This window comes from Podarcis liolepis (assembly GCF_965112155.1).
Source record: "Podarcis liolepis genome assembly, chromosome: 2".
NCBI lineage: Eukaryota > Metazoa > Chordata > Lepidosauria > Squamata > Lacertidae > Podarcis > Podarcis liolepis.
In genome coordinates, this window is record NC_139555.1 from 78,054,445 (window position 1) to 78,077,555 (window position 23,111).

At 39.4% G+C, this 23,111-nt stretch overlaps 2 protein-coding genes across 2 annotated transcripts in view; one reads left to right on the plus strand and one right to left on the minus strand.

Annotated features, from left to right (window-relative positions):
* The window catches only part of SYN2 (synapsin II), a 146,512-nt gene that overhangs the window by 77,410 nt on the left and 45,991 nt on the right, over nucleotides 1–23,111 (plus strand). The window lies entirely within an intron of this gene.
* Nucleotides 386–21,511, minus strand: TIMP4 (TIMP metallopeptidase inhibitor 4). Its single transcript, XM_083489056.1, has 5 exons — nucleotides 21,145–21,511; nucleotides 13,369–13,466; nucleotides 9,241–9,355; nucleotides 7,468–7,592; nucleotides 386–5,683 (listed from the first exon to the last, which is right to left on the minus strand). The coding sequence occupies exons 1-5, from the start codon at nucleotides 21,272–21,274 to the stop codon at nucleotides 5,486–5,488; spliced, it is 666 nt and encodes a 221-aa protein (XP_083345182.1). The 5' UTR covers nucleotides 21,275–21,511; the 3' UTR covers nucleotides 386–5,485.

Sequence of the window (23,111 nt, forward strand, 5' to 3'; positions counted from 1 at the left end):
TTGATATCAAATGCTACTTAAAAGTTGGTTTCATCCAACAGACCTTAACTTGGTTAACTACCCAGCTGAAATATCTAAAGTTCTGGAAATGGGGAAAACATTATTTAACAGACTTTAAAAATAAACCATTAGAAACATTGAAATGAAAGATGTACTTTCCGGAGAAGAATTCAACATAGCTGTCGCTGACTCATCCTCAAATGCTGTTGTGGTTTTTGAGTGCATTTGATTCATGGATTGCTGTTAACAATTGGTTTCTGTGATTATACACATGTTCAGCTTTACACTAACAAGCATTTTTCCTCTCACTTTCAAATATGCCATCTAGTATGTGATAAAATAATGGACTACTGGAAAAGAAGCCTGGAGTGGCTTCCCACATCCTCTTATTTCTCCAGACCAATGAATGTAGTGGTTTGAATGTGAGTAGGAAGGATGAGAGTGTCATTCTGGGAGAAATCTTTCCCCATCCAATCTTAGTTGAGATAACAAAAGAAAACCACTGCTGGGCAGGAAACAAACAAGCAAACAAAAAAAATGGGTGGACCTAAGCAACCAAAAATTAGTAGCCACCAGGAGAGTGTTCAGACTTGCATCTGAAACTCAGTGCAACACCAGGAAAATCACCCACTCTCTTCCATACCTCCAAGTTTGGACCTGGGAAAAGGAAATTTGTTCCTGATTGTGCTGCAGAGGAACCCCAAGCCCCGTTCCCCAGACTGAAGAGGGAACCTTGTGCAGTTGCAGGGACAATTGCTGCCACTACCACCGCAGCTCTGAACTTGTTTTGTTGAGCTGTGAGTGTCTCAGAAGTGCACCAGCAAAAACAACAAACACCCACTGTCCTTTTTCAGTTCTGGAATGGAAAGCTGGGGCTTGTTTGGCACTGTAGTTCTGTAAGCAAGTCCCAACTTTCCACCCAACCTAGAAACTGGAGACAAGCATTGGGATCATCCAAAGAAGTCTGTGGACCTCTGAATCGCAACACAACTATGAGGATGATCCTTGCCCAGTTCCATTGATGGAGGGAAGTCTGTGGTTCGTCATGCTTGCCAGAGAGTTGTGGTACACGAACCACAGTAGGACTACTGAGCTGAATTGCAGTTTGAGGAAGTCATTGTTGACTTTAGACAGATAGAGAACAGCCTGTGTTGGTATCAGGTGGTACTATTTTGAAAAGCCTGCTATAGAATAGTTGCTATGCACTGGAAGAGTAGCATTGTTAAATGTTAAATTGTTAAATGTACAGTACATGAATCACAAACTGGAAAATACAAAATTTGCTGTGTGGGTGGTTGAAACACCATTTCATACTGCAAGTGCTTGTTTTTTTTCCTCCTCCAGCTCTGGCAGATTCAATGATGGTGTTTTTTCCCCCCAAAGAGTACAAGAGAAGCAGAATGAGGAGCACTTTACAGATACACTCTGTTACTGTGGTGTTTGCTCTGAAATATAAATGACAAATACATAATCCTGAGTGTTTAGGAACACATGTCTTGCCCTTTATATGCCATATATTTAATCTGAATCTCCTCGGAATTTGGGCTGTGTTGGAAAGATTGCTAGCTTATCTAATTTGTATTCTTAGCATGTCTCTCACTTGCCTTACGAGCAAATGAGGTAGGCTTTGGAAAATCCTCTGCTATAGCCAGAAATTTCTAGTTAACAATAGGTAAGACAAGTTCTGTATTCATGAAGCTCCTAAGGCTGCAAGCCTAATCTCACTTACCTGGGAGTAAGGCCTATTGAACTTAATAGGACTTACTTCTGGATAGTATTACACTGTAGATTATATACCTGGGTGTTTCCCAACAGCATATGGGCTAGAAACTTGCATTTGAATGAATGAATTTCTAAATTAGATTCTCTGCTTTAAAAAGTACATGACAGAATATGCCTAGCCCTTTCTATTGATTCAAAATATTTTATTATTAAACAACGAGGGCCTTAAAAAAAATCTACACCATAAAAAGTGATTTGGAGCACAGTCCTAGATATGTTTACTTGGAAGTATGGCTCCTTAAATTCAGGGCAACGTCCCAGTAAAAATGCATTCTAATACATGTTTACCTATGAGTAAGTTCCTCTGAGCATAGTGTGGCTTACTTCTGCATAAACATACATAGGATTGCACTATTTGTTCAGGATTGCAATGCTAGTTGAATTTGGTTTTCTGATGTTTACCTGACATTCCTGAGTCTGAAATATTCACCTACAAGATAGTAAAAGAATGTGTGTCCTCTTTTCTATGCCAACACCACAAAGTCATGATAGCTCAATAAAATTATTTTGCTGGCTGATAAAATGTCTGATTAATATTCTGTATGATATATGAATATAAACATGACCATGGTTCTTCATCTGCACATGCATTCTTTTATTATGGACATTTCACATAAGCAGTGATGACTGTAAATTTGAAGATTCTTTCTGTTGTGATTCTTTTTCTCTGAGGGAGACTTTGTAAAGGCAGTGACTTGGAAAACAGTTGATGCAGAATGACAGATAGATTTTGCAGTTTCTGTGAAAAGCTTAGCTGCTGTTGTGGGATGATCCAGAGAGAGGGAGAGGGGATTGTCACTAGTAATGTTGGAGCCAAACCACAGTACTTAAAGACGTTGTCTAGGCAGATTTTTTTGTGATGCTTCAAGAGTTTCTCACAGTTCCCTTCCCCTCAACAACTTGCTGTTCAGAATTTTATACCAGAGTATTCTGAGGCTCTAAGTTTGAAGCTGGTCAATCGGATATACTTGTACTCTTTTAGAAAAGTCTTGTGTTCCGTTTTCCCTCTAAAAAGCTGTAAACTGCAATTGCACAAAGATAGCACTCTTCTTAACTGCTTCAGTAGATGGCTTTTAAAAATTAGCATTTTTTAGTTTTAAATGTTTATTGCTGCTAGGATAAAAGCTTAGCAATTTCCTTGATGTATTTTCACATTTACCTAAGGAAATCAGCAGTTACAAATTGACCCATGCTGCAGATTGAAATAATAGATTTATGCAAATGTTGGGATTTATTTTTCAAGGAAATTACATTACTTGCTTTGAAGTACCTGCTATCTACTATGTAATTTATGGGATTAAAAAGTCACATGCATGATACAGTAGAATATGCTTGCTATATTTAGTCTTACACTGAATAACTTGTTTCACACAAAAAACCATATATAAATGTTGATCAAAAATCCATTTTGGAAAATGAAAGATATTTTTTCAGAAAAAATAATGTGAGTTATATGCTTATTGAAGCCAATGTTTCAGTGCCAAAGGGCTTAGAATAAAAACTTGTGCTACTATATATAGTATATATATTCATTTTCTATGGAGTCACATTTCTGGGAATTGTTGTGGTACAACAAAAAAGTTGACTTCTACATTCTGCAAAAACTATAGCATATTCAGCTGTTTAAACATTGTTTTAGGAAGTAGATATCCTTCATAGCATGTTTCTACATAACCGTATGGTCCTAAACATGTTTACTGAGTAGTAAGTCCCATGGTATCCTAAAAGGTGCCTGGGGCCGCAACATATGGATCTGTCCCACTGCCTCATAATGCAGTTTGCAAAACAGGTGGAGAACAGTGGCATCTCCACTGGATTATGAAATAGTCAGAGATGCTCATGGTCAAGGCAAAACATTGTTCCTGCTTCCTCTTTGATGGTGCATCTATAGAAACAAATTTATGAGCTGGGGTGAATGCATAGGTCATAGGAAGTTGTTTTATACCGAATCAGACCATTGGTCCATCTAGCTCAGCGTTGTGTACTCTGGCTGGTAACATCTCTGTACCGTATCATGCAGGAGCCTTTGCTTAGCTGCCTCTGGATGCTGGGGATTGAACCTGGGACCTTTTGCATGCAGGGCAGATGTTGTCTTACTGAGCTGCAGTCTGTGCAAATTCTGCTGTAAAACGGTGGTGGACAGAAAATAGGTATCTATAATTAGGAACTACAAGCAGGTCAGTGGCCAGATCACCATCAAGGGATATCATTAGAAGGTTAGCACCTCTTTAATCGCCTGCTCCAGAAGTTAGGACCCGAACCAGTCGCTTCAAGTTACAAGAAGAGAGATTCTGGCTAAACACCAGGAAGAACTTTCTGAGGGTAAGGGCTGTTCTACAGTGAAACAGACTCCCTCAGGAGGCTGTGGATACTCTTTCATTGGAGGTTTTTAGCAGAGGTTGTATGGCCACCTGTCATGGATGCTTTAGTTGAGATTACTGCATTGGAAGGGGCTGGACTAGATGACTCTCAGGATTCCTTACAGTTCTAAGATTCTATGAATGTAGAAGTATTTTGCATGAAGAAACCAGGAAATTGCATACTCAGTAGAGGCCGTTATACCTGAGCTGTCCTTGATTTGTCCCATCATATTTCAAAATACTTAAGTTCCAGGCACTTCATCTGGACATCTATAATTATTGAAGTAGTGATGATCATGATACTTTCACCCCATGTGTGAGGCCACAGCATATCATCCTAGCTTTGTGTTTCAGCCTAAGCTAAAGGTTCTCAAACTCTATCGAGCCTCCTCTGGAAATGCCCTACAATACTTCAAGCATCACTTGCATTTCATGCCTTAGGATCAATTCATCCATCTTTCTCCTTTGTCCATGTTTTGCTCCCTTCATTTTGCTTGTTTGTGCATAAGTTAGCAAGACTTGAGAACCGCGTACATCTCAAACCACTAGAAGGGGGAAAATGTCTTTTTCTAAGATGTATGAAGTTGGGTTTTCTTGGCCTGATAATGTCATGGTGTTCATTCAGGGGATGCAAATGTCATAATACTTTTGTAATACAATAATCAGCCTTAATTTCTGTTTTAGAGTATACTCCAATTGATTGGACTGCTACACTGGATCTGTTTTGATTATCAAATATGTGTTATAGTTATGAACAAATCCTTCAAGACAAAGATAAGGCTAGATGAGACATAGTAAGTAGCATACAGAAAAGTGTAGTAGAACATTTTAAATGGCACTCACAAAACATTGAACTTGAATAATCTGAAATGGGAAAAATAATCTTTCATCAGACTTTTTACAGCAGACTGTAATAATATACATACTGTCGAAGCTCTTATGTCTCATGCTACTCCATTTTTTTCAGAAATACTATTTTGGAATAAAACAGGGTAAATTCATCCTATGAACAGGAGTCCAAATTTGGGTGAATCTTGTTTTATATGGTTACATTCATTTTGATTTCAAAAACAGAATTATTGTTATTGTTATTGTTATTATTAAAGAACAAAGAAGTGCTTCCACATAGTTGCTCTCTAAAGTTTTATCAAGGAGTGCTACCTCCAGGAGATTCATTTCTCTTCTTGACTGGATGCCAATTCTACAACCTCTGTACTTTATTTGCACAGCACAATTTGCTTTTGTTTCTAAGCAAGAGACAGTTGTTGGAAGTTCAAAGCAGCAGTGAGCGTACAGCGTTGGATGGACTTAACCCCCTGGGGCTTTGAAAGAAATTATATGATTCATGGTTCACTGATGTCAACAAAGTCTTTTTCTGGAGGAGGGCCACCACGATACCAACTGCATGTTCCATCACTGCGTTTGATACAGGCGTAATGCTTTGCTTGATGACCATACAGCTTCCTCTCTATCAGCCAATCTGTCCACAGGCATTCATTTGGTGTAGAGATGGAGCAGGGTACCATGTAGCAAGTAGAAATCTAAACATGGAAAAGTACATTAATATCCCATTTTTAAAAATATTTTGCCAGTGCGTACAATTCCATCTACCCATATCTGCATAGGAACTGGTACCCAAATTATTAGACTGAAGTGAAATACTGTAAACCTTATGGAAAGTTCAGGGATGAGTTCAGTCTCAGCCAGCATGGCCAATAGTCAGGGATAGTGAAAGTTGTAGTGTGGAGGGCCACAAGTTCCTCAGTCCTCTTCTAGTTGCTTTGGGACAAGGGAAGGGTTTCTTCAACATAGAACAGTTTAGATCTTTTGGCCAACCATATATATTATATATGTACAAAATGAATGCATTCCTTCAACATAGATCATAAGACAATATTGACCAACTTAGTATATATTTGACTTCATATTTTGTTTCCTGTGAGATGTTACCTTCTTTTAAATATTATTAGTATGAAGAAGAGGAGGAAGAAGAATTAATGTGAATTGATTAAACACAGTGAAAAGTAAAATAAAAACTTTTCAAAACATCATAAAAACATTATTTCCGCAAGTTGTTCTTTTGGTCAGACTATAGATTATGCTGTTAATGATATGCTGCTATGACCGCATCCACACTTATTTATTGCTCAGCTCTTTCCAGGCAAAGGCTGTACTTAAAAGCTCCTTGTCCAAGTGTGTGTGGGTTAGTTTGTTTTTTACTTGGAGCTTTCCCTGTGAAAACCCGCTCTTTAGCACTCAATCGGAGCAAACATCAATTCAGATGTTCCGCAAATTGCCATTTGCTCCAGTTGAGCTTTTAAGAGTGGATTTTTTTCAGGGAAAGCTCCAGAGGGGGAACAAAAGGGTGCTCAGACATAGACCTTTAAAGTGTGGACAGTGCCTGGAAAAAGAGTGAAGGAAAAGTAAATGTGAAAAAGCCCTAAGTCTCTTGCTTTCCCTTCTTTCCTAGCCACAGACACCCTCCCAAAATTGATGTGTGGCTACACAAAAGGTCCCATTAGTGACAACAGGTACTTAAAAACAATAACAGCAACTAACCCTTTACTAGTCACACAGGAGGTGGGGTGGGGTGAGTTGTAACTGGGGAGGGAAGGGATAAACTTCCCAGTGTGTTGCAGTGAGGCCTCCTAAGATTGTAAAAAAACCAAGAAATTTAGCTGCACATTTCACCTTAAGCTAAACATGTAGTCTGACCCTTAGAGTCATGAAGTTTGTATTGATGTTACACATGTATCTTTAGGACAAATTTCTACATTATGCACATGAAATACGGGAACCAGCCTTGAGTGCATGCGCCATTTTTATGATAAACATATATTTTCATGTGAAACGTGGCCTATTCATCTAATTCTCTCCAGCACTCTCCAGCACTGGTGAGAAAACTGTCCAGGAGATTAGATGGAAATACAAAGAAAAGTTGTGCTAGACATGGCAGGTTAACAAGAATCACCCAAGCCAAGGCAGCTTGATGTGGGAAAGTATAACACACAAGTGTGTTCAAGTCAGAATGCATCCCATATTAGTTTTAATGAGAAAAGGCAGGCCAAAGAAGGCTAATTCCAGGGTAGCCAACATAGGATTTTCACATGTTGTTTGATGACAACCTCCATCCCTCCGGATCACTGGCCAAGCTGGTTGGGGCTGATGGGAATTGTAGTCCCAACAACTGCTGGCGGGACCTTGTTGGATGCCTGGGCTTATGAGTTCAAACAAATACTCAAATGAAAGAGCTTGCCTTGCTCAACCTTTCTTGTGCTATAGGTCTGAAAGAGCAATGATACTGCAGTGGGTAAGGTATACTTACTTTACAACCACATCCCATTTGATATCTCTGATTTAGACTTTTCTTTTGGGAGAAGGTAAGGTCATCCCATGGTTCAATGTAATTGCACAAATGGATAAGAACTTTACCATCATCTAAAATCTGTCCTGCATTGGGGTAAACATCAAAACACAGGATTCAGAATTGCATTCCCAACACTAAAGATACAATCCACATCAATGATGTGGTTTACTTTTTAACTTCAGTTACAGTGGTACCTCGGGTTAAGTACTTAATTAGTTCTGGAGGTCTGTTCTTAACCTGAAACTGTTCTTAACCTGAAGCACCACTTTAGCTAATGGGTCCTCCTGCTGCTGCCGCACCGCCGGAGCACGATTTCTGTTCTCATCCTGAAGCAAAGTTCTTAACCCAAGGTACTATTTCTGGATTAGCGGAGTCTGTAACCTGAAGCATATGTAACCTGAAGTGTATGTAATCCGAGGTACCACTGTACTTGTGAATGTCACCCTGAGATTTGCTGAAGCAATTTTTTTAAACATAATTAATAAATACATGGAGCCTGTGAGGAAATGTTGCTGTGTAACCCCACCATTAAATGGAATAACACTGACCCATCCTGAGTCTCCTCCAGGATACTGTTTTTATTGTTATTTATTTAAACTTCTATCCTCTCTTAGATGCCTAGGGCAGCAAACAACTAAGTACTAAATACATTACAATAAAAGCAATACAGCACAATTTGTTTGGGGCTGAATCAAGCCAATTCTGCCCCCACCCCAAATGTGGCTTTTGGAGGCCACTGTGCATACTCGGGCAGAGGGAAGAGTTTCTTACATTTTATTTTAATTTACAAACTACTGTTCTTCTGTATACCTTGCCTGCTAGAAACTACTGGAGTTTTTTTAGGGGGGGTGTCACATATCGCAAACAGATAGACATAGGCCAATGCGGAGCTTGTCTGAAGCCCGGGGCAGGAGTCCTGTTAGAAAAAGTTATAAACTCAGACAAAAAAAGCAGCTGGTCTGTTAGCTGGCTTAGTCCTCCAAGGCATGGGGCAAGCGTACCTGGCTGCCTCCCTCTTGCACAGGCCTGGACACGGTGATAGCCACTATTGGAGGTAATGGCACAGTTCAGACTTTTTTGAGTTTTTAAATTTTATTTGGTACTGTCTCTAAATAATTTATTTAGTACAAATTTGTCTCCGTATCTGAAATGGCAAGAAGGACAACTTTTTGAATTGAAACAAGGGGTACCGTTGTAACAGAAATTTCTCTGGGTTGTATCCAACTAAATCACTGCATGTGCAGACAAGTGCAACAGAACTTCTCATCCTAGGCCCACTGCTATCTACTCAGGAGGTTGCCCCAATTTGCCCCATCTGCTGGTTGGGTGGTGGTGCAGGGGCCTATTGGCCCAGATTCCACTAATTCTGCATGCTATTGGAAGCTAGCGCAAGGGGGCCTTTCCTACCCTCTCATCCTGCTATGGCTTCCCCAGAGCCATGCTGGAGAGTCAGGAGAATTCCCATAAAAGCAGGTAGAGGGGAAGAGGGGGGTTCATGCTGTCTGCAAAGCAAAAATGCTTGTGCTGCTGGAACAACCACAAGAGCGCAATGTTTTAATTCCTCCCTTTGGTATCATGTTACTTATGCGAGCACAGTTTTCCATAGCAGCACAGCCCAAATTTTGGCTTTATATGGGCTCCAGTATTTATATTGTCAAATAGCATAATAAGCACTGGCCATGCTACTGTAATATATATTTTGTGTACTGCCTTGGCTTCTGTGTACTGTACCTGTAAGGAGATATTGCTTCTTGTTGTTAGCTTCTAATTTCACCCCACAGAGAGAGGAATCGAAAGGTGTGAAGACATACTGAACATCTTTCAACTTTTCAAATCCTTTGAACATCTGTATTAGGAAAAAGGAAGAAAAAAGTGTTGTGACTAAGATTTTTTGTGAGGTTACAATTGATACCTTGCTGGTATGGTGGGTGGCAATGATGTACAGTATATGGAAGAAGTGTGCATGCACACGAAAGCTTATACCAAGAACTAACTTAGTTGGTCTTTAAGGTGCTACAGGAAGGAATTTTTTTTATTTTGACTATGGCAGACCAACACGGCTACCTATCTGTACAGTATATGGAGTGGGTGGGTGGCAGTACAGCTAGATAAGATTGTCCAGCTTTATGGCTTGACTAGCCAGTATGTGCAAGCTCCTGTCCACAGGGTAGTCCTCTGGGACATAGGAGCCAACTCCTAGGGGCTGCGGGGGCTTTAGCCCCCACAAGAAAATATTTGAGGGGACCATGCTTCCCCAAAGTTGATGGGCATTCCCATTCAAATTGTGTGTGTGTGCCACATCATGTGATCAGTTATCCGGAGAAGGGCTTACCTGGGCCCCCACAATATTTTATTCACGTTGGCACTCCTGCTCTGGGAGGGCTAGGGGAGGGCTTACAGAATAGAGCAGAGTAGGAACTTCTCCCCTCTAGCTTGCTCCTCAGTTATAAATTGGAGGCTAATCAAGCCATTAGCCAAGGCTGCAGTTAAATGTTTAGTCATACAGTTTAGAAATTCTACTTTGCATAGCAACAGAACCATGAATAAACCACAACAATGTGTAAAATCATTTTCACACAAATATTTGCTTGATTAGCCTGACAGTTGTGTAAGGCTGAGTTCTAGTGTTGTATGAAACCCTGTTTTTAGTATGAATTTCAGAAAAGTGACATATTCAGTTTTGGCCTTCCTATATGCTGAGCCTCTGTTCTTGATAGTATTATTTTAGTTTCCTATTGTCCAGTGCTCACATGGAAAGTATTCAGGCAAGTTACTAGAACTACAAATTCCATCTTTTCCAGCAATTGAGCCTACTGGCTGGGGATGTTCAAATTATAGTCCAAAGACATGTGGAAGGCACCATGTTGCCTACCCCTGAATGACATAATTCTTTCTTAAACAATGCACACGAAATAATAATAATAATAATAATAATAATAATAATAATAATAATAATAATAATTTATTATTTATACCCCGCCCATCTGGCTGGGCCTCCCCAGCCACTCTGGGCGGGTTCCATAAAAACCAAAAATACAGTAAAATATCACACGTTAAAACAGGGCTGCCTTAAGATGTCTTCAGAATGTCAGGTAGTTGTTTATCGCTTTGACATCTGCTGGAAGGGCGTTCCACAGGGCGGGCGCCACTACCGAGAAGGCCCTCTGCCTGGTTCCCTGTAGCTTTGCTTCTCGCAATGAGGGAACCGCCAGAAGGCCCTCGGCGCTGGACCTCAGCGTCCGGGCAGAATGATGGGGGTGGAGACGCTCCTTCAGGTATACCGGACCGAGGCCGTTTAGGGCTTTAAAGGTCAGCACCAACACTTTGAATTGTGCTCGGAAACGTACTGGGAGCCAATGTAGGTCTTTCAAGACCGGTGTTATATGGTCTCGGCGGCCGCCCCCAGTCACCAGTCTAGCTGCCGCATTCTGGATTAGTTGTAGTTTCCGAGTCACCTTCAAAGGTAGCCCCACGTAGAGTGCATTGCAGTAGTCCAAGCGGGAGATAACCAGAGCATGCACCACTCTGGCGAGACAGTCCGCAGGCAGATAGGGTCTCAGCCTACGTACCAGATGGAGCTGGTAAACAGCTGCCCTGGACACAGATTTGACCTGTGCCTCCATGGACAGCTGTGAGTCCAAAATGACTCCCAGGCTGCGCACCTGGTCCTTCAGGGGCACAGTTACCCCATTCAAGACCAGGGAATCCTCCACACCTACCCGCCTCCTGTCCCCCCAAAACAGTACTTCTGTCTTGTCAGGATTCAACCTCAATCTGTTAGCCGCCATCCATCCTCCAACCGCCTATGTACCGTATTTTTCGCTCTATAAGACGCACCAGACCACAAGACGCACCTAGTTTTTGGAGGAGGAAAACAAGAAAAAAAATATTCTGAATCTCAGAAGCCAGAACAGCAAGAGGGATCGCTGCGCAGTGAAAGCAGCAATCCCTCTTGCTGTTCTGGCTTCTGGGATAGCTGTGCAGCCTGCATTCGCTCCATAAGACGCACACACATTCCCCCTTACTTTTTAGGAGGGAAAAAGTGAGTCTTATAGAGCAAAAAATACGGTATATTATTTTTGAAAGGAAATCATGAAATGCGCCTTCTAAACAACTTCCATCAGTAATTGTTAATGAAATGCAACTGTAAATGAGTTCCCATTATTATATTGTGTTAAGTGTTGACAACTGTAAACAGCTATAAATTCAAAATATTGCTGAAAATATGTGTCTAAAGTTTAAATGCTGAACAGAAAGGTTTCTTTAAAAATCATAGCAACAGATCTAAATTTAGGCCAACCATTGCAACATAGCACAAGTGAATTTTATCTACCCAAATGAAGTTTACTTAAAAAAAAAATTATCTAGTCTTATCTTCGCACATTTATATTTTATTACCATTTACAAGGGATGGAAACTATAAAGGAATGTCTCAGGTCTATAAATATTCTAACATGTAAGACAACTATGTCTTTACAGTACCATTTAAGTCAAAGCACAAATTTTGATCTTCCACTCAAAAGTTTATGTATCTTGATTTTTTTCCTAATAAAATGTGTTCATCCGTAGCAGTGCTCTCTGCTGAACTCATCCAAGCAAATGTGATAGGTGGGTGCTTAAGTGTTTGCCAGTACAAACTGTCACGAAGCACGTGTTGAAGTCAGCACAGATATGGGAGGAATTGGTCTTGCAAATATCACAACCACAGGGCTCGTCCAGCCTCATAACTGCCCTAAATGGAATTCCCCAGATTCAATGCAGGTGGAAAAGACTTCTCTACTGCCAGCTACACCATGAAATATGTTCAATTCTTTGTTCAATGGGATTTCCCCCCAAGTTTTCTTTCTGCCACTTGCAAAAGAGAAAGAAAGGATGCAGCTGGAGAACCTGCTGAAGCTGATGAAAGGTTCCTCTGGATGTGGACCCAACCTGAGTATCAAGGAACAATGCTGGATCTAAGAGCATCCTCAGACTTGCAACCCTGACCTTTCAGGTGAACCAGAATATTGGCTATACAGAACTACTCATTATCAAAATCAAATGACGCCTTTACACTTATTGCTGACTTTGAAATTAGAGACAAGTGTAGATTAGACAGATTCTCTTTCCATCATACATATTTTCAGAAAGCTTTGTCTGCCAAGCGTATGCATAAGAACCATCTAAACCCATGCAGTGTCCACTCTTAATGTATAATCCCATAAAGTCTGAATCAGCCATTGTAACCCTAAGATTCCTAAACCAAACAGTTGGGGAATATCTCATCCTAGGCTTCTCAAGCACCTACCAATGGTGGTATAAAATGAATCTGATACCATAGATCTATATATATAACTACTGTTGTCGATGTTCTGGTAACATCTTGTAATGTGTTATATGTTGGGCTGCCTTTGAAGACTGTTCAAAAAGCAGCTGGTGCAGAATTTGGCAGCTAGCTTGTTGACTGGAGCAGGACGGGCTGAACATATAACCCCGATTCTGGCATAGCTGCACTGGCTACCAATTAGTTTCCAAGAATCTGCAAAGCAAAGCGTTTGAATCTGTCCTGAATCTTGTTTCTAACACAAGTACTTACAATTATGATTTTGCATTAGTTGTTTTCTAATATAAGTTCCAATACAAAAAATATTTCTCCTAAACATGGATCAGACATGATTACTTCAGAAGCTATAAAATCATGTTACAGCACAATCTTATATACCGGTATGTCTGATCAGAAGTTCAACAGAATTTATGCCCAGATAAGTAGTATGTGTTGCACCCTTATGTGCACATTGGAAAATGAGTATAAAACTGACCAGGAGTAGTAGTAGTATTCAGTGGCATTTAAGCATCATAATAAACAATTTTTTCATGTACCTTTATTTGTTTGATTTCATATCGAATCATTTTGTGAGTATGAAGAGGGTCTTCACTTGATGCAATCACCTTTTCACTGGAAATTTTTGCTCGAATCACTGCGAGTAAATGAAAGCAAAACAGACATTTTAGAATTTATTCACCTGTTCTTTCTGTAGTGTGACATATTATTTGCACTATAAAGCCAGCTAATATGAAGATGAACGTGATTAAGACTAGAGTTCTCCTATGGTAATAATTTCACATAGCAAGTGCTTACATCTAGATTTCATCCAAATTCTGTTAAGGCAGCACTGATGCTGTATCAGGCTGGTTCACATGACTTCACGATGGGAATATGTGGACTCCTAAGGGGAGTTCATAGCTACATCACTCCTTCTCAGTCCTTTGTACTGCTGTCCCAAGATGAGCCAAGGTTTGGTATAGCATTTAGTTCAAATTGGGAGTTCTCATGGTTAAGTTCTCTATTCACTAACCACAAGCTGTAACCCAGGTTTGCTCTTGCTTTAGTTCAATATGAGTTGGTAGCAGTAAGCAAACTTCTCTCCAAGTACCCTCATATTTCCACACTCTCAGTAAACTACATGTATTTCAGCTTGCTGTGCAGTCCAAGCTTATGTGTGCTACCTTCCACCTGTGCCGAGATGAAAATGGATGTTCTTGCCCCACCCTACTACTACTACTACTACTAATAATAATAATAATAATAATAATAATAAATTAATAATAATATTTCTGAAGTATATTTTATTTATATCCCACCCTCCCCATCCGAAGCCGGGCTCAGAGCGGCTAACAGCAGTAAAATGATACAACATTCTAAAATCATTTCATTATAAAATTAATTCAAATCAGATTAATGGCAACCATTGGGCTAGAGTTCTGTGTCCAATGAATTGGATACTAAGGCCTCTTGAAAGAAATTTTGGGCTACTGATAAGAAAATATTCACAGCCCATTCCTACCTAAGTCTCAAGCCTCAGGTAGATGGTTGATCATCTACTGTTTGATGTGGACATCACCAAAAAGAGATAGATAAATGAGGGAATTCTGTAGCTATTCCTGCCTGCCTGTTCCCTGGGCCCTGAGCCAACAGTCTGAAAACTATTTTGCTCCTCCCTCTAGTCCGCCAAACTCAACAAAGGAGAGGTGAACCATGTCAATTCTCCCTGGTTCCCTCCCCCCTTTCTCTGAGGATAATTTTATATAACTGAAATATGTGCAAAGCTGCAGTTTTACTGATGGGTGATGCATTTTCAAAGAAACCAAACTGGATGAGAAAATCCCACCTATGGGCCACAGTATTTTAAATTTTATTTTGACAGCTTTACAGTGGTACCTCTAGTTACAAACTTAATTCGTTCCGGAGGTCCATTCTTAGCCTGAAACTGTTCTTAACTTGAGACGTGCTTTCGCTAATGGGGCCTCTTGCTGCCTCTGAGCCGCCAGCATACGATTTCTGTTCTCATCCTGAGGCAAAGTTCTCAACTCGAGGTAACTCTTCCAGGTTAGCGGAGTTTGTAACCTGAGGCGTTTGTAACTCGAGATACCACTGTATAAGAAAAGAATGTTGTTTTGCATCCTGTAGTATTGTAAAAAGCCTGCTCTAGATATTTCTGTCTTGCAGTCATGAAGAAAATACAGACCCCTAAAGATTTGGTTAACCAAAATTGTAATGATGAAGTCGCTCTCCTGTGTATCAGTATGGGTTGTCTCTTCCAATTTGTGTTCAGCTGTATGCTGTTCTCTTATTTCAGCTGGAGTCAGCCATCATTAGTGTGATGAATGGTAGCCAATTTGGAAATATCAACTGTGATAATTACACAAATTAGCTACTTCGTATTCTTTCAGTGGTAAAATACTGGATCACCCAAGTTTGCTGATTAATACATCAGTAGGGTGTTTTTTTTTAATGAGTTCCAGAGCTTCAGAACTCATAACAAAATTGCTGGCAAGGACGCTGTGATCTTATTCATTGAGGTTCATGTGTTTGTCTATAAAAGAAATTTTAAAATGTTTCCAACATGCTTCCATAGCCCCCAAACCACACTTCCTTTGAGCAAACAGAATACAATTTGCTGTGTGGCAAATGAGGACATTTGCAAAAGCCTGTTAGTTAGCATTATGCAGCAGAAAAGGTATGTGTTAGCTCCTTCTAGCTTTATAAATCACTGCACTTAACAATGATGTAGATGTCCTGTGGGAAGGAGCCTCAAGGCTAGCCCTACCATAAGGGAGAGTGAGGTGACCACCTCAGGCAGGATATTTTTTGAAAGGGCAGCATATTGTTAGTTTTTTAATGTATTATTGCTGTATTTATATTGCCAGAGCGTAGGGTAGACTGTTGTGGGATATTCTGCTTCAGCTGCAAAACAACAACAACAACAACAACTTTGCTGGCAGTATTGGGTATTATACAAATTGGCATGACCAGGCAAGGGAGTTCTGCCACTTGCTCTCTGTCTCAGGTGGCAAAATGTCTTGGGCTAGCCCTGGATGACCTAAGGCAGGAATGTCCAGGATCTTAAGTGCAGGAGGTAGAATTTATGTATTAATACATTTCTGCTAGTATACATATTATAAGGCTGCTTCTTTGTATATATTTTAATTTTTTTGTATATGGATGTTTTAAGATGGTCTGTATCTGTAATGCCTAATAAAGGTTTCGAGAAAGAAAAAGAAAAAGTATTAACTCCTAGCTACTTGGTGGCCATGAATTATAGAAGGGAGAACTATACTACCACTTGTGAAAGCTGGATAATTATTCTTTAAGGGCTTTGAATTCAGTTGTGTGGCCAGCTATCCAAGCTTATGGCATAGGTTGTTGCTGCAAAGGAACTTGCTTCTCCAGTATGGGGTCATGGGGTCAAGCTGCTCCTGTTCTAAACAACAGCTCCCAGTTCCTCACAGGCTGAGCAAAAATGTCTTGAAAATATTGATTATTCCACAGGTGTCAGCTGCAGCAGCTGCTTTTTATCACCATCACATTCTTATTAATATTATCATCATCATCACCTCATTTTTGAGTCTAGAAATCCTCTAGGTAGTTTGCAAAACCCCCACAATATTTCAGTACAAAGCTATGGTTAGCTAAGGGTGGAGTGGGGGGTGGTATATTACTTCCATTTGTCCTCTTGATCATAAGAGCATCAGGAGAGCCAACATCATGTACACAAAGAGCATCGATGTTGCAATTCTATTCACACTTACATGTGAGTAAGCATCACTGAACAGTGAAGTAAGCGTGCAAAGGATTGAGCTTTTGAGAGACTTTATATTATTTTTATGCAAAATTTAATTCATCAGCATGGAAGAGGGCCAGATAAAACATGAAATTCTATGAGAGCCTGTGAGGAATATCTCCAGCAGGTAGAAAGCATCCATCATCACTAACTAAGACATACATTCTGTTTCCAGAAATATTAAGTATTTTATATAAATAGATACTTGGAAGATGCATATAACTTCTCTCTCCTTACTGTCCATTAAAAAGAATCCAGTTAGGCCTTGATAGTGGGGTGGAGGAGGTAGGGCAATTTCTATCTGTATGGCTGCTTCTCATGGTCAGGAAGAGTTTATATTATATTGTTTGGCTGGGGCTGCTACAGTTTTCTCTTATATTGCCAACTGAAGGAGTTTCTCTTCGAAACTGGGATCACCGGGCTCTAGTCCTGTCTGTTGCTACAGCTGCTCTGCTGCTTTCAAGAATTCCCTTGTGCCGGCGATATGAATATATATTATATATATAACAATATATAATTGTTATATTGTATTTGTTGTGATAAGTCTTAAGTTCCGCTTGTATGCACCGTATGCTTTGTAATAGTGGGAACACTGGGATGAACACATGTTGCACTTTGTTTGCTATATATTGTAGCTTCATATGATGACCTGAACCCCTGTCCCCCCCCCCCATTTGTGTAGGTTCTCACACAGTGGGTTCCTTATTTTTTTGTGCTTACTGATGTCTTTGACGCATTTACCTGAATTCTGGAATCTCTCCTAAAATATACTTTGAACAAAGATGGTTCTTGCCACAAATACAGTGCTCAATATCTGTAATTTTCAATAGGTAGGCTCCATTTCTTTCAATAACTCTTAAAAGTCTAATTTACTTCCTAGTAGAATCAAGTGTGAGGTAAGATGTAGGAGGTAAAAAATAATGCTCATGTTCTGAAAAGTAATTATTACTTTGAAGGCTAGTTTGTCAAGTTATTTTGTAAGGTCACATATAAAGGTATATAAACAGTGTGTAGTAGATAACATAATTGTCTACTGTGTGCCCAGTATAGAATTTTTGCTGCCATATACTGAAACAAACGTACGTTTAAGAATCATGCACTTGTTTTCTGCCACCATCCCACATGATATTTCTCAATTCCAGCACACCAGTTTATTTCTTCCAAGTTACTTGGGCCTACTTAGTAGCTATGAATGTTTCGAAACTAGGCATAGCTTGAAGCAACAAAAGCAGCAAAACCACTAATCACACAGACAAATGCAACAATGAAAGTGCTTCTTGTTTCATCTTGGGAATGGTAAGGATTCTGAATTAGCCAAAGGTCACCCATGTACGGTCTGTTGATTTAACCAGTGCCTGGGATACCCTCCTTCATTCACATATAATTTTCAAAGGAGCAAAATTAGTAAAAAGGAACAGAAATGGAATGGCAAAAAAAGATAGGAACAGCTGAAGCATTAACACATATACATTTAGTATAGCAATTTTTTCTTTTCTTCTTTTTATATTGATTTACTATGTGCTGTGCGATTCCCTGCACATCCCAATGGATAAAGAAACTGCAAACTGAACATTAAAATACCACATAATAGAGTAGTATAAACTAGTATATAAAGCAGCTTTATATTATAAATATAAACAAATTAAACTGACATAACCAATGAATACTCATTTGAAAAGATCAAATCAAACTGTGCGCTAACTAAGCCTAACACATTTTGACCATTCTTCAGTGGTCTGTATGTACAATAGGTAATGTATACAAATATGTATATGTTTCTGACCTCTGAGATGGCTGACATAAGCAAAGCAAATGCATTGGAAGGGCAAGATAAAAGTTTTATAAAGTAGTCAATAAAGAAGTTAACAATTATTAATAACTTAACTAGAACTAAAATAGTAAAGAACTTTCAAAGAAGTGAAAAGCCTGGTGCTAAGAATTTATCATATTTAGATGCTATTCTGCATTCACAGACATACTACCATTTTTCATGTTTTCGTAATCATTCTCTAATTTTTCATGCTCTGTGAAAAGGACATTCAGACTATGGAAGTGGTATTTCTGAATTTTTACAACCCACAACTCTTGCAAAGTAGAGCTACACAAGAGCAGTCATATGATCACTTCCATCCCTCATAGTATATCAACTGGTGCTCCTTCAGTAGTTATAATGTCTTAAGAGAATTCTACAAATATCAACCTCTATCATGCTTCCTTCTCATGTTTGATTTGGAAAAGGGGGCAGCAGGTATAGGCAGTGGTAGAACTACATTTGGGGGCCCCTGAAGTTTGAGCTGTTGTGGGGACCCCTTTGCAACCAGCAGCAAGATCTGGGTAACCACTGTTATCTTCTTCAATTGGGTTGTTCCATGATAGATCACCACAATTAAAAAAAATCAACTACTTTATCTCATATTTTGATTAAAATTGCTATACTGGATTATCCCACAAGTCACTGGTGTGGATAAATATTTCCTATGCCTTACAGTTTTCAAGTTATGAGGGGTGGTAAATATTAGGGAGATGTTATATACATGCATGAAGCTTCATTTGTTTCATAGTAAATTTGCCCCCGGGTATAGGAAACATTCACAATTCTGTGACCATACTTCAAAAGCAAGCACCTAATTTATAGGTGGCATTCTTCCATATGCTTCCTGAGCGTTGGCCTTAAGTATAAATGACAATGGCTGCGAAGTGTACTTCAGAATACAGAAATATGGGTTTACAAGAAGGACCTACAACAAAATGCTGCAGCGCTTAGTGCTTCTGTTCAGCATTCCATCCCCTCCACCTCATTTTCCTACTACCACCTCAGTCAGCATTATGTGACTACTGAGCATGCTCAATTATCACTGGTCTGTTTTGAGTGGGTGTGCTTTGGCCCCCTTCAATTCTTTTTGCTAAATATTTTTGGAGCTTCTGAGGTTTCTTCGAGAATGTTGATACATCCCTCTTGTTTCTTAGTGGCCCCATTTTGGCTAGAATCCTGCCAGTAGTCACCAGCTGAGTTTATTATTAGTAGGTATAATAGCAAGCATAAGATCTTTCTCTATAGTCCACATTAGTCAGTAGTTATATATGCTGTATAGAAAAACTGGATGGTCTTTGCTTTCCCCGGCCACCTGTCACATTAACACTCCAAAGACCTGAGTAAGTAAAGGTTCAGTAGTCCAGATTAAATATGCACCCAGTTATGTTTTTAGTTGCCCATAGAAAGCACTTCGAGAATTAAATCTGTTAAGAAACTAAACATTCCATTTTGCTCTATTGTAGCAACTGAGATATTTGTTTACTTTTAAGAAATGCATGCACTTGGATCAAGTTAGCGTTTTGCATGCTTGGTTTTCAAACCCTAGAAAAAGGTATTTGAAGAATTGTGTAGAGGGATCCGCCCCCTCTCTCACTCTTTCTATATTGATGCTTAATGTATTGCTAAACACTGTCGGGCGTCAGAGTCTTCTTTCCTAGTTTCAAACTGATCATCTGTGTGAATATATTTCACATTTCAGAGAAGTGTCATGCACCAGAATTGTATCAGATGCATTTTGAGTACTGCTTTCTTTTACGCATTTAACAGCTGTTTAACTGAAGTAACACTAGCTGGTACTTTTTCCTACACTTCACATTATTCTAGGTTGTCACGTCTGGTGTACGTAATTTAAGGAAAACATTACTTAACACAGCCAGATTAAGAAACAATTTAATTGATGGTTTTAAACAGAGTTTGTCATGGCTACAAAGATTTTCTGTCAGCACATGAAAGCAATTAATCAGTATGCAGAAGGTATTGCCTATCCCATAGAGATGCTAATTTTGTGACATTTTAGAAACTCATGTTCTACATTTACTGTTCACTCTGGATGGAAGCTAACTAGCCACAGCTCAAGCTGAAAATGAAAAGAATACAAAAGTCACATTTTCCTATCCCGTTCTCTAATTGTAAAGCTTTAGTTTTTTAAATATATAGAGCGAATACTTAGTAATAAAACTAGGCATTTTATACTTAGACTCTATAGAGTATTTTGCAGAAATGTTCATCCATACACAATTTTAAATAGCATGTTTTGAGCATGATACATTCTCGATTTAAAATTATAAAAAGCAGATTATCTTAAAAAAATAAGTGAATGTTAACATCTATTTAGAAAGCAGTGTAACAAACAGAATGCCTACAAGCCCTCCACAGAACACATATAATCACATCCTTATTATTCTACATATTAAATGTCAGAATCTAATGCTCAGAAAATCATCATGAAGAAAACCCATAAAGGATTTCAGCCACCAATTACAACAAATCATTGCAGAGAAAACTGAAAAGCAAAAATAAATGGGAGCAACTGCTTCCAGATGCTTTTGTAATATTATTCTTGAAATCTTTTTTTGTGTGTAACCACTTCTTCAGAGTCCCAAACAACCATTATTGGATATGAGCCCCTAAAGGGTTTGCAGAGAAGTATGCCCACAGTTAATCTAGCGTCAGTTGATTTCTTACAGGCAGCATAAAAAGTGTATAGTGTTTATGACTCACCTAAAGCCGAATCGCAGATCTGCTGCTGTGGATGTGCAGGGGCACAGCTGCAAGCCTCTATAAGCTCCTGAATTCTGAGGGTTAGAAGAAGTAGCAGTGAAAATAACAAGGTACTGAGTAGAGGATTCATGCTGCTTGAAACTCAGCTTGCTGGCCAGCTTGAAGAAAATGTTCTTTCGCTCTTGAGTTTATATCTAAACTTCCTAATGACTGTCTGCTTTCTTCTTTGTGCAAGCAGCAGTTCAATTTCAGCAGACTTAAAATGCTTTGCGGGGGGAGAGCCCTCTCAGCTCAGCCTGAACATATACTTTTGTTAACTGACTTCTAATGTCCCTGACATAAGACCCCCCTTTTTTTATTGCCCTGATACTTAGTTGTAACCCCGCCTTCCTTTAAGGAAAAAGCACATCATTGGTGAAAATACTGTATGACAGGTTTGCTCTACCAAAGGAAAGGTTACCTTTTTTGATTGCATCACAGTGTTGTTGTTGTGAGTCATTGTCAGGAATAATCACGAAGGCCTTCCAGAAAACACATTCTTCTTGATTTTAGGCTATTTAGAAGACTTTTTAAAAAGAAGAAGATATAAATTAGCCTGCAATATGGCATGTCATTGTCTGTTTCTCTCGTCAAAGTAAAAATGTATGTCAAAGCCATTGCTTCCTTTCACTTTAAGGCTCAGCTTTAGTTTCATCCCCTAATCTCTCCCTGTCCCTTTTAACATTTTCTTGGAATAATGCCTCTATGCCGGTTGCACAGATGATCATTCATGAAGAGGAAATGTTACAAGCATAGCCTGTACACAGTAGGAACATGCAAGCGATACCAGGACAGGATTGCAGTAGAACAGTTTAGCTATTATCTGGTAATGGATTTGTTTGAAGTATTGATTAACTTTTTTCTTTAAAGTGCCCTAAGTCTAAATTTGTAAGAGGAGCTTCTAATTTAACACCATATTAGCAGTGACCTGAAACAGGGGCATGCAGTTTGCAAATATTTTCTGCGCCTTCTAAGTGTGCTCCCTCTTAGCTGTATGGGTGAGAGGGGCAGGGTTTGGGCTTTTTTCTCTCTTTTTTGCTTTTTTGGGGAAAGCTACAGAACAGTTCGACATATTGGGGTGGGAAAGCATTTAGCATATTGCATGAACTCCATAAGAACCACTGACTGGTGAGTCATATGAGATATAGGTGTATTATCACTGCTTTGATTGTTCTACAAAAATTCTGTTTTTCCCACATAACATTAAGAAACTGGAATCTTAATTTACACAGTTCAAGCAGCTTGTGACAATTAAAAAATATAATAATCAGCAGGTTGAAAAGAATGAATTCTCAAGACAGTAGGAAGGATAGATAACTAATTTCCTAAAACAGCATGAACCTGGCGGTGAGCTTCAACTTCAGCAGTAGAGCACCAGAGTTAAAGGGCCAGTTTACTAAAGAAGCATAAAGAAGTTTGAAGTTCTCTGCTGCTGCAATATGGCAAAGTGCTCTGTTCCTTTGAAATGTGTGTGTCCCCCCCCGCCCCTTTTTGTGTTGGTCGGGGAATAAACTAGGGAAACAGAGGTTTTTTTGGGGGGGGGGTTGGCTTCTTATAAAGCCATGGGCTTGAAAGAACCAAGCAATATATGTTTGATATATGTTTTGGAACAAATGTAACTAGTAACTGACTTGACTAATGGCATGATTGTATCCTGCAGCTGAACTCAGCAGAATTATATGTCCACCTGCCACTGTGGCTACTGGGCAGTTTAGCAAAGATCACAGTGATCTTAGGCTAGATTGACTAGATAGAACACTGCATGCAGTCTACAACTGTTATATAGAAGGGCAATTACTCCTGAGTAATTAGCAGCTACCTTTCTTTACTGTGTGAAGTTTACCTTGTGGCAATTGGCATTACAATAATTACCTGCGGATTAACAAGGGGATCAGTTACTGCCAAACAGCTGCCTGACAAGCTGCGAA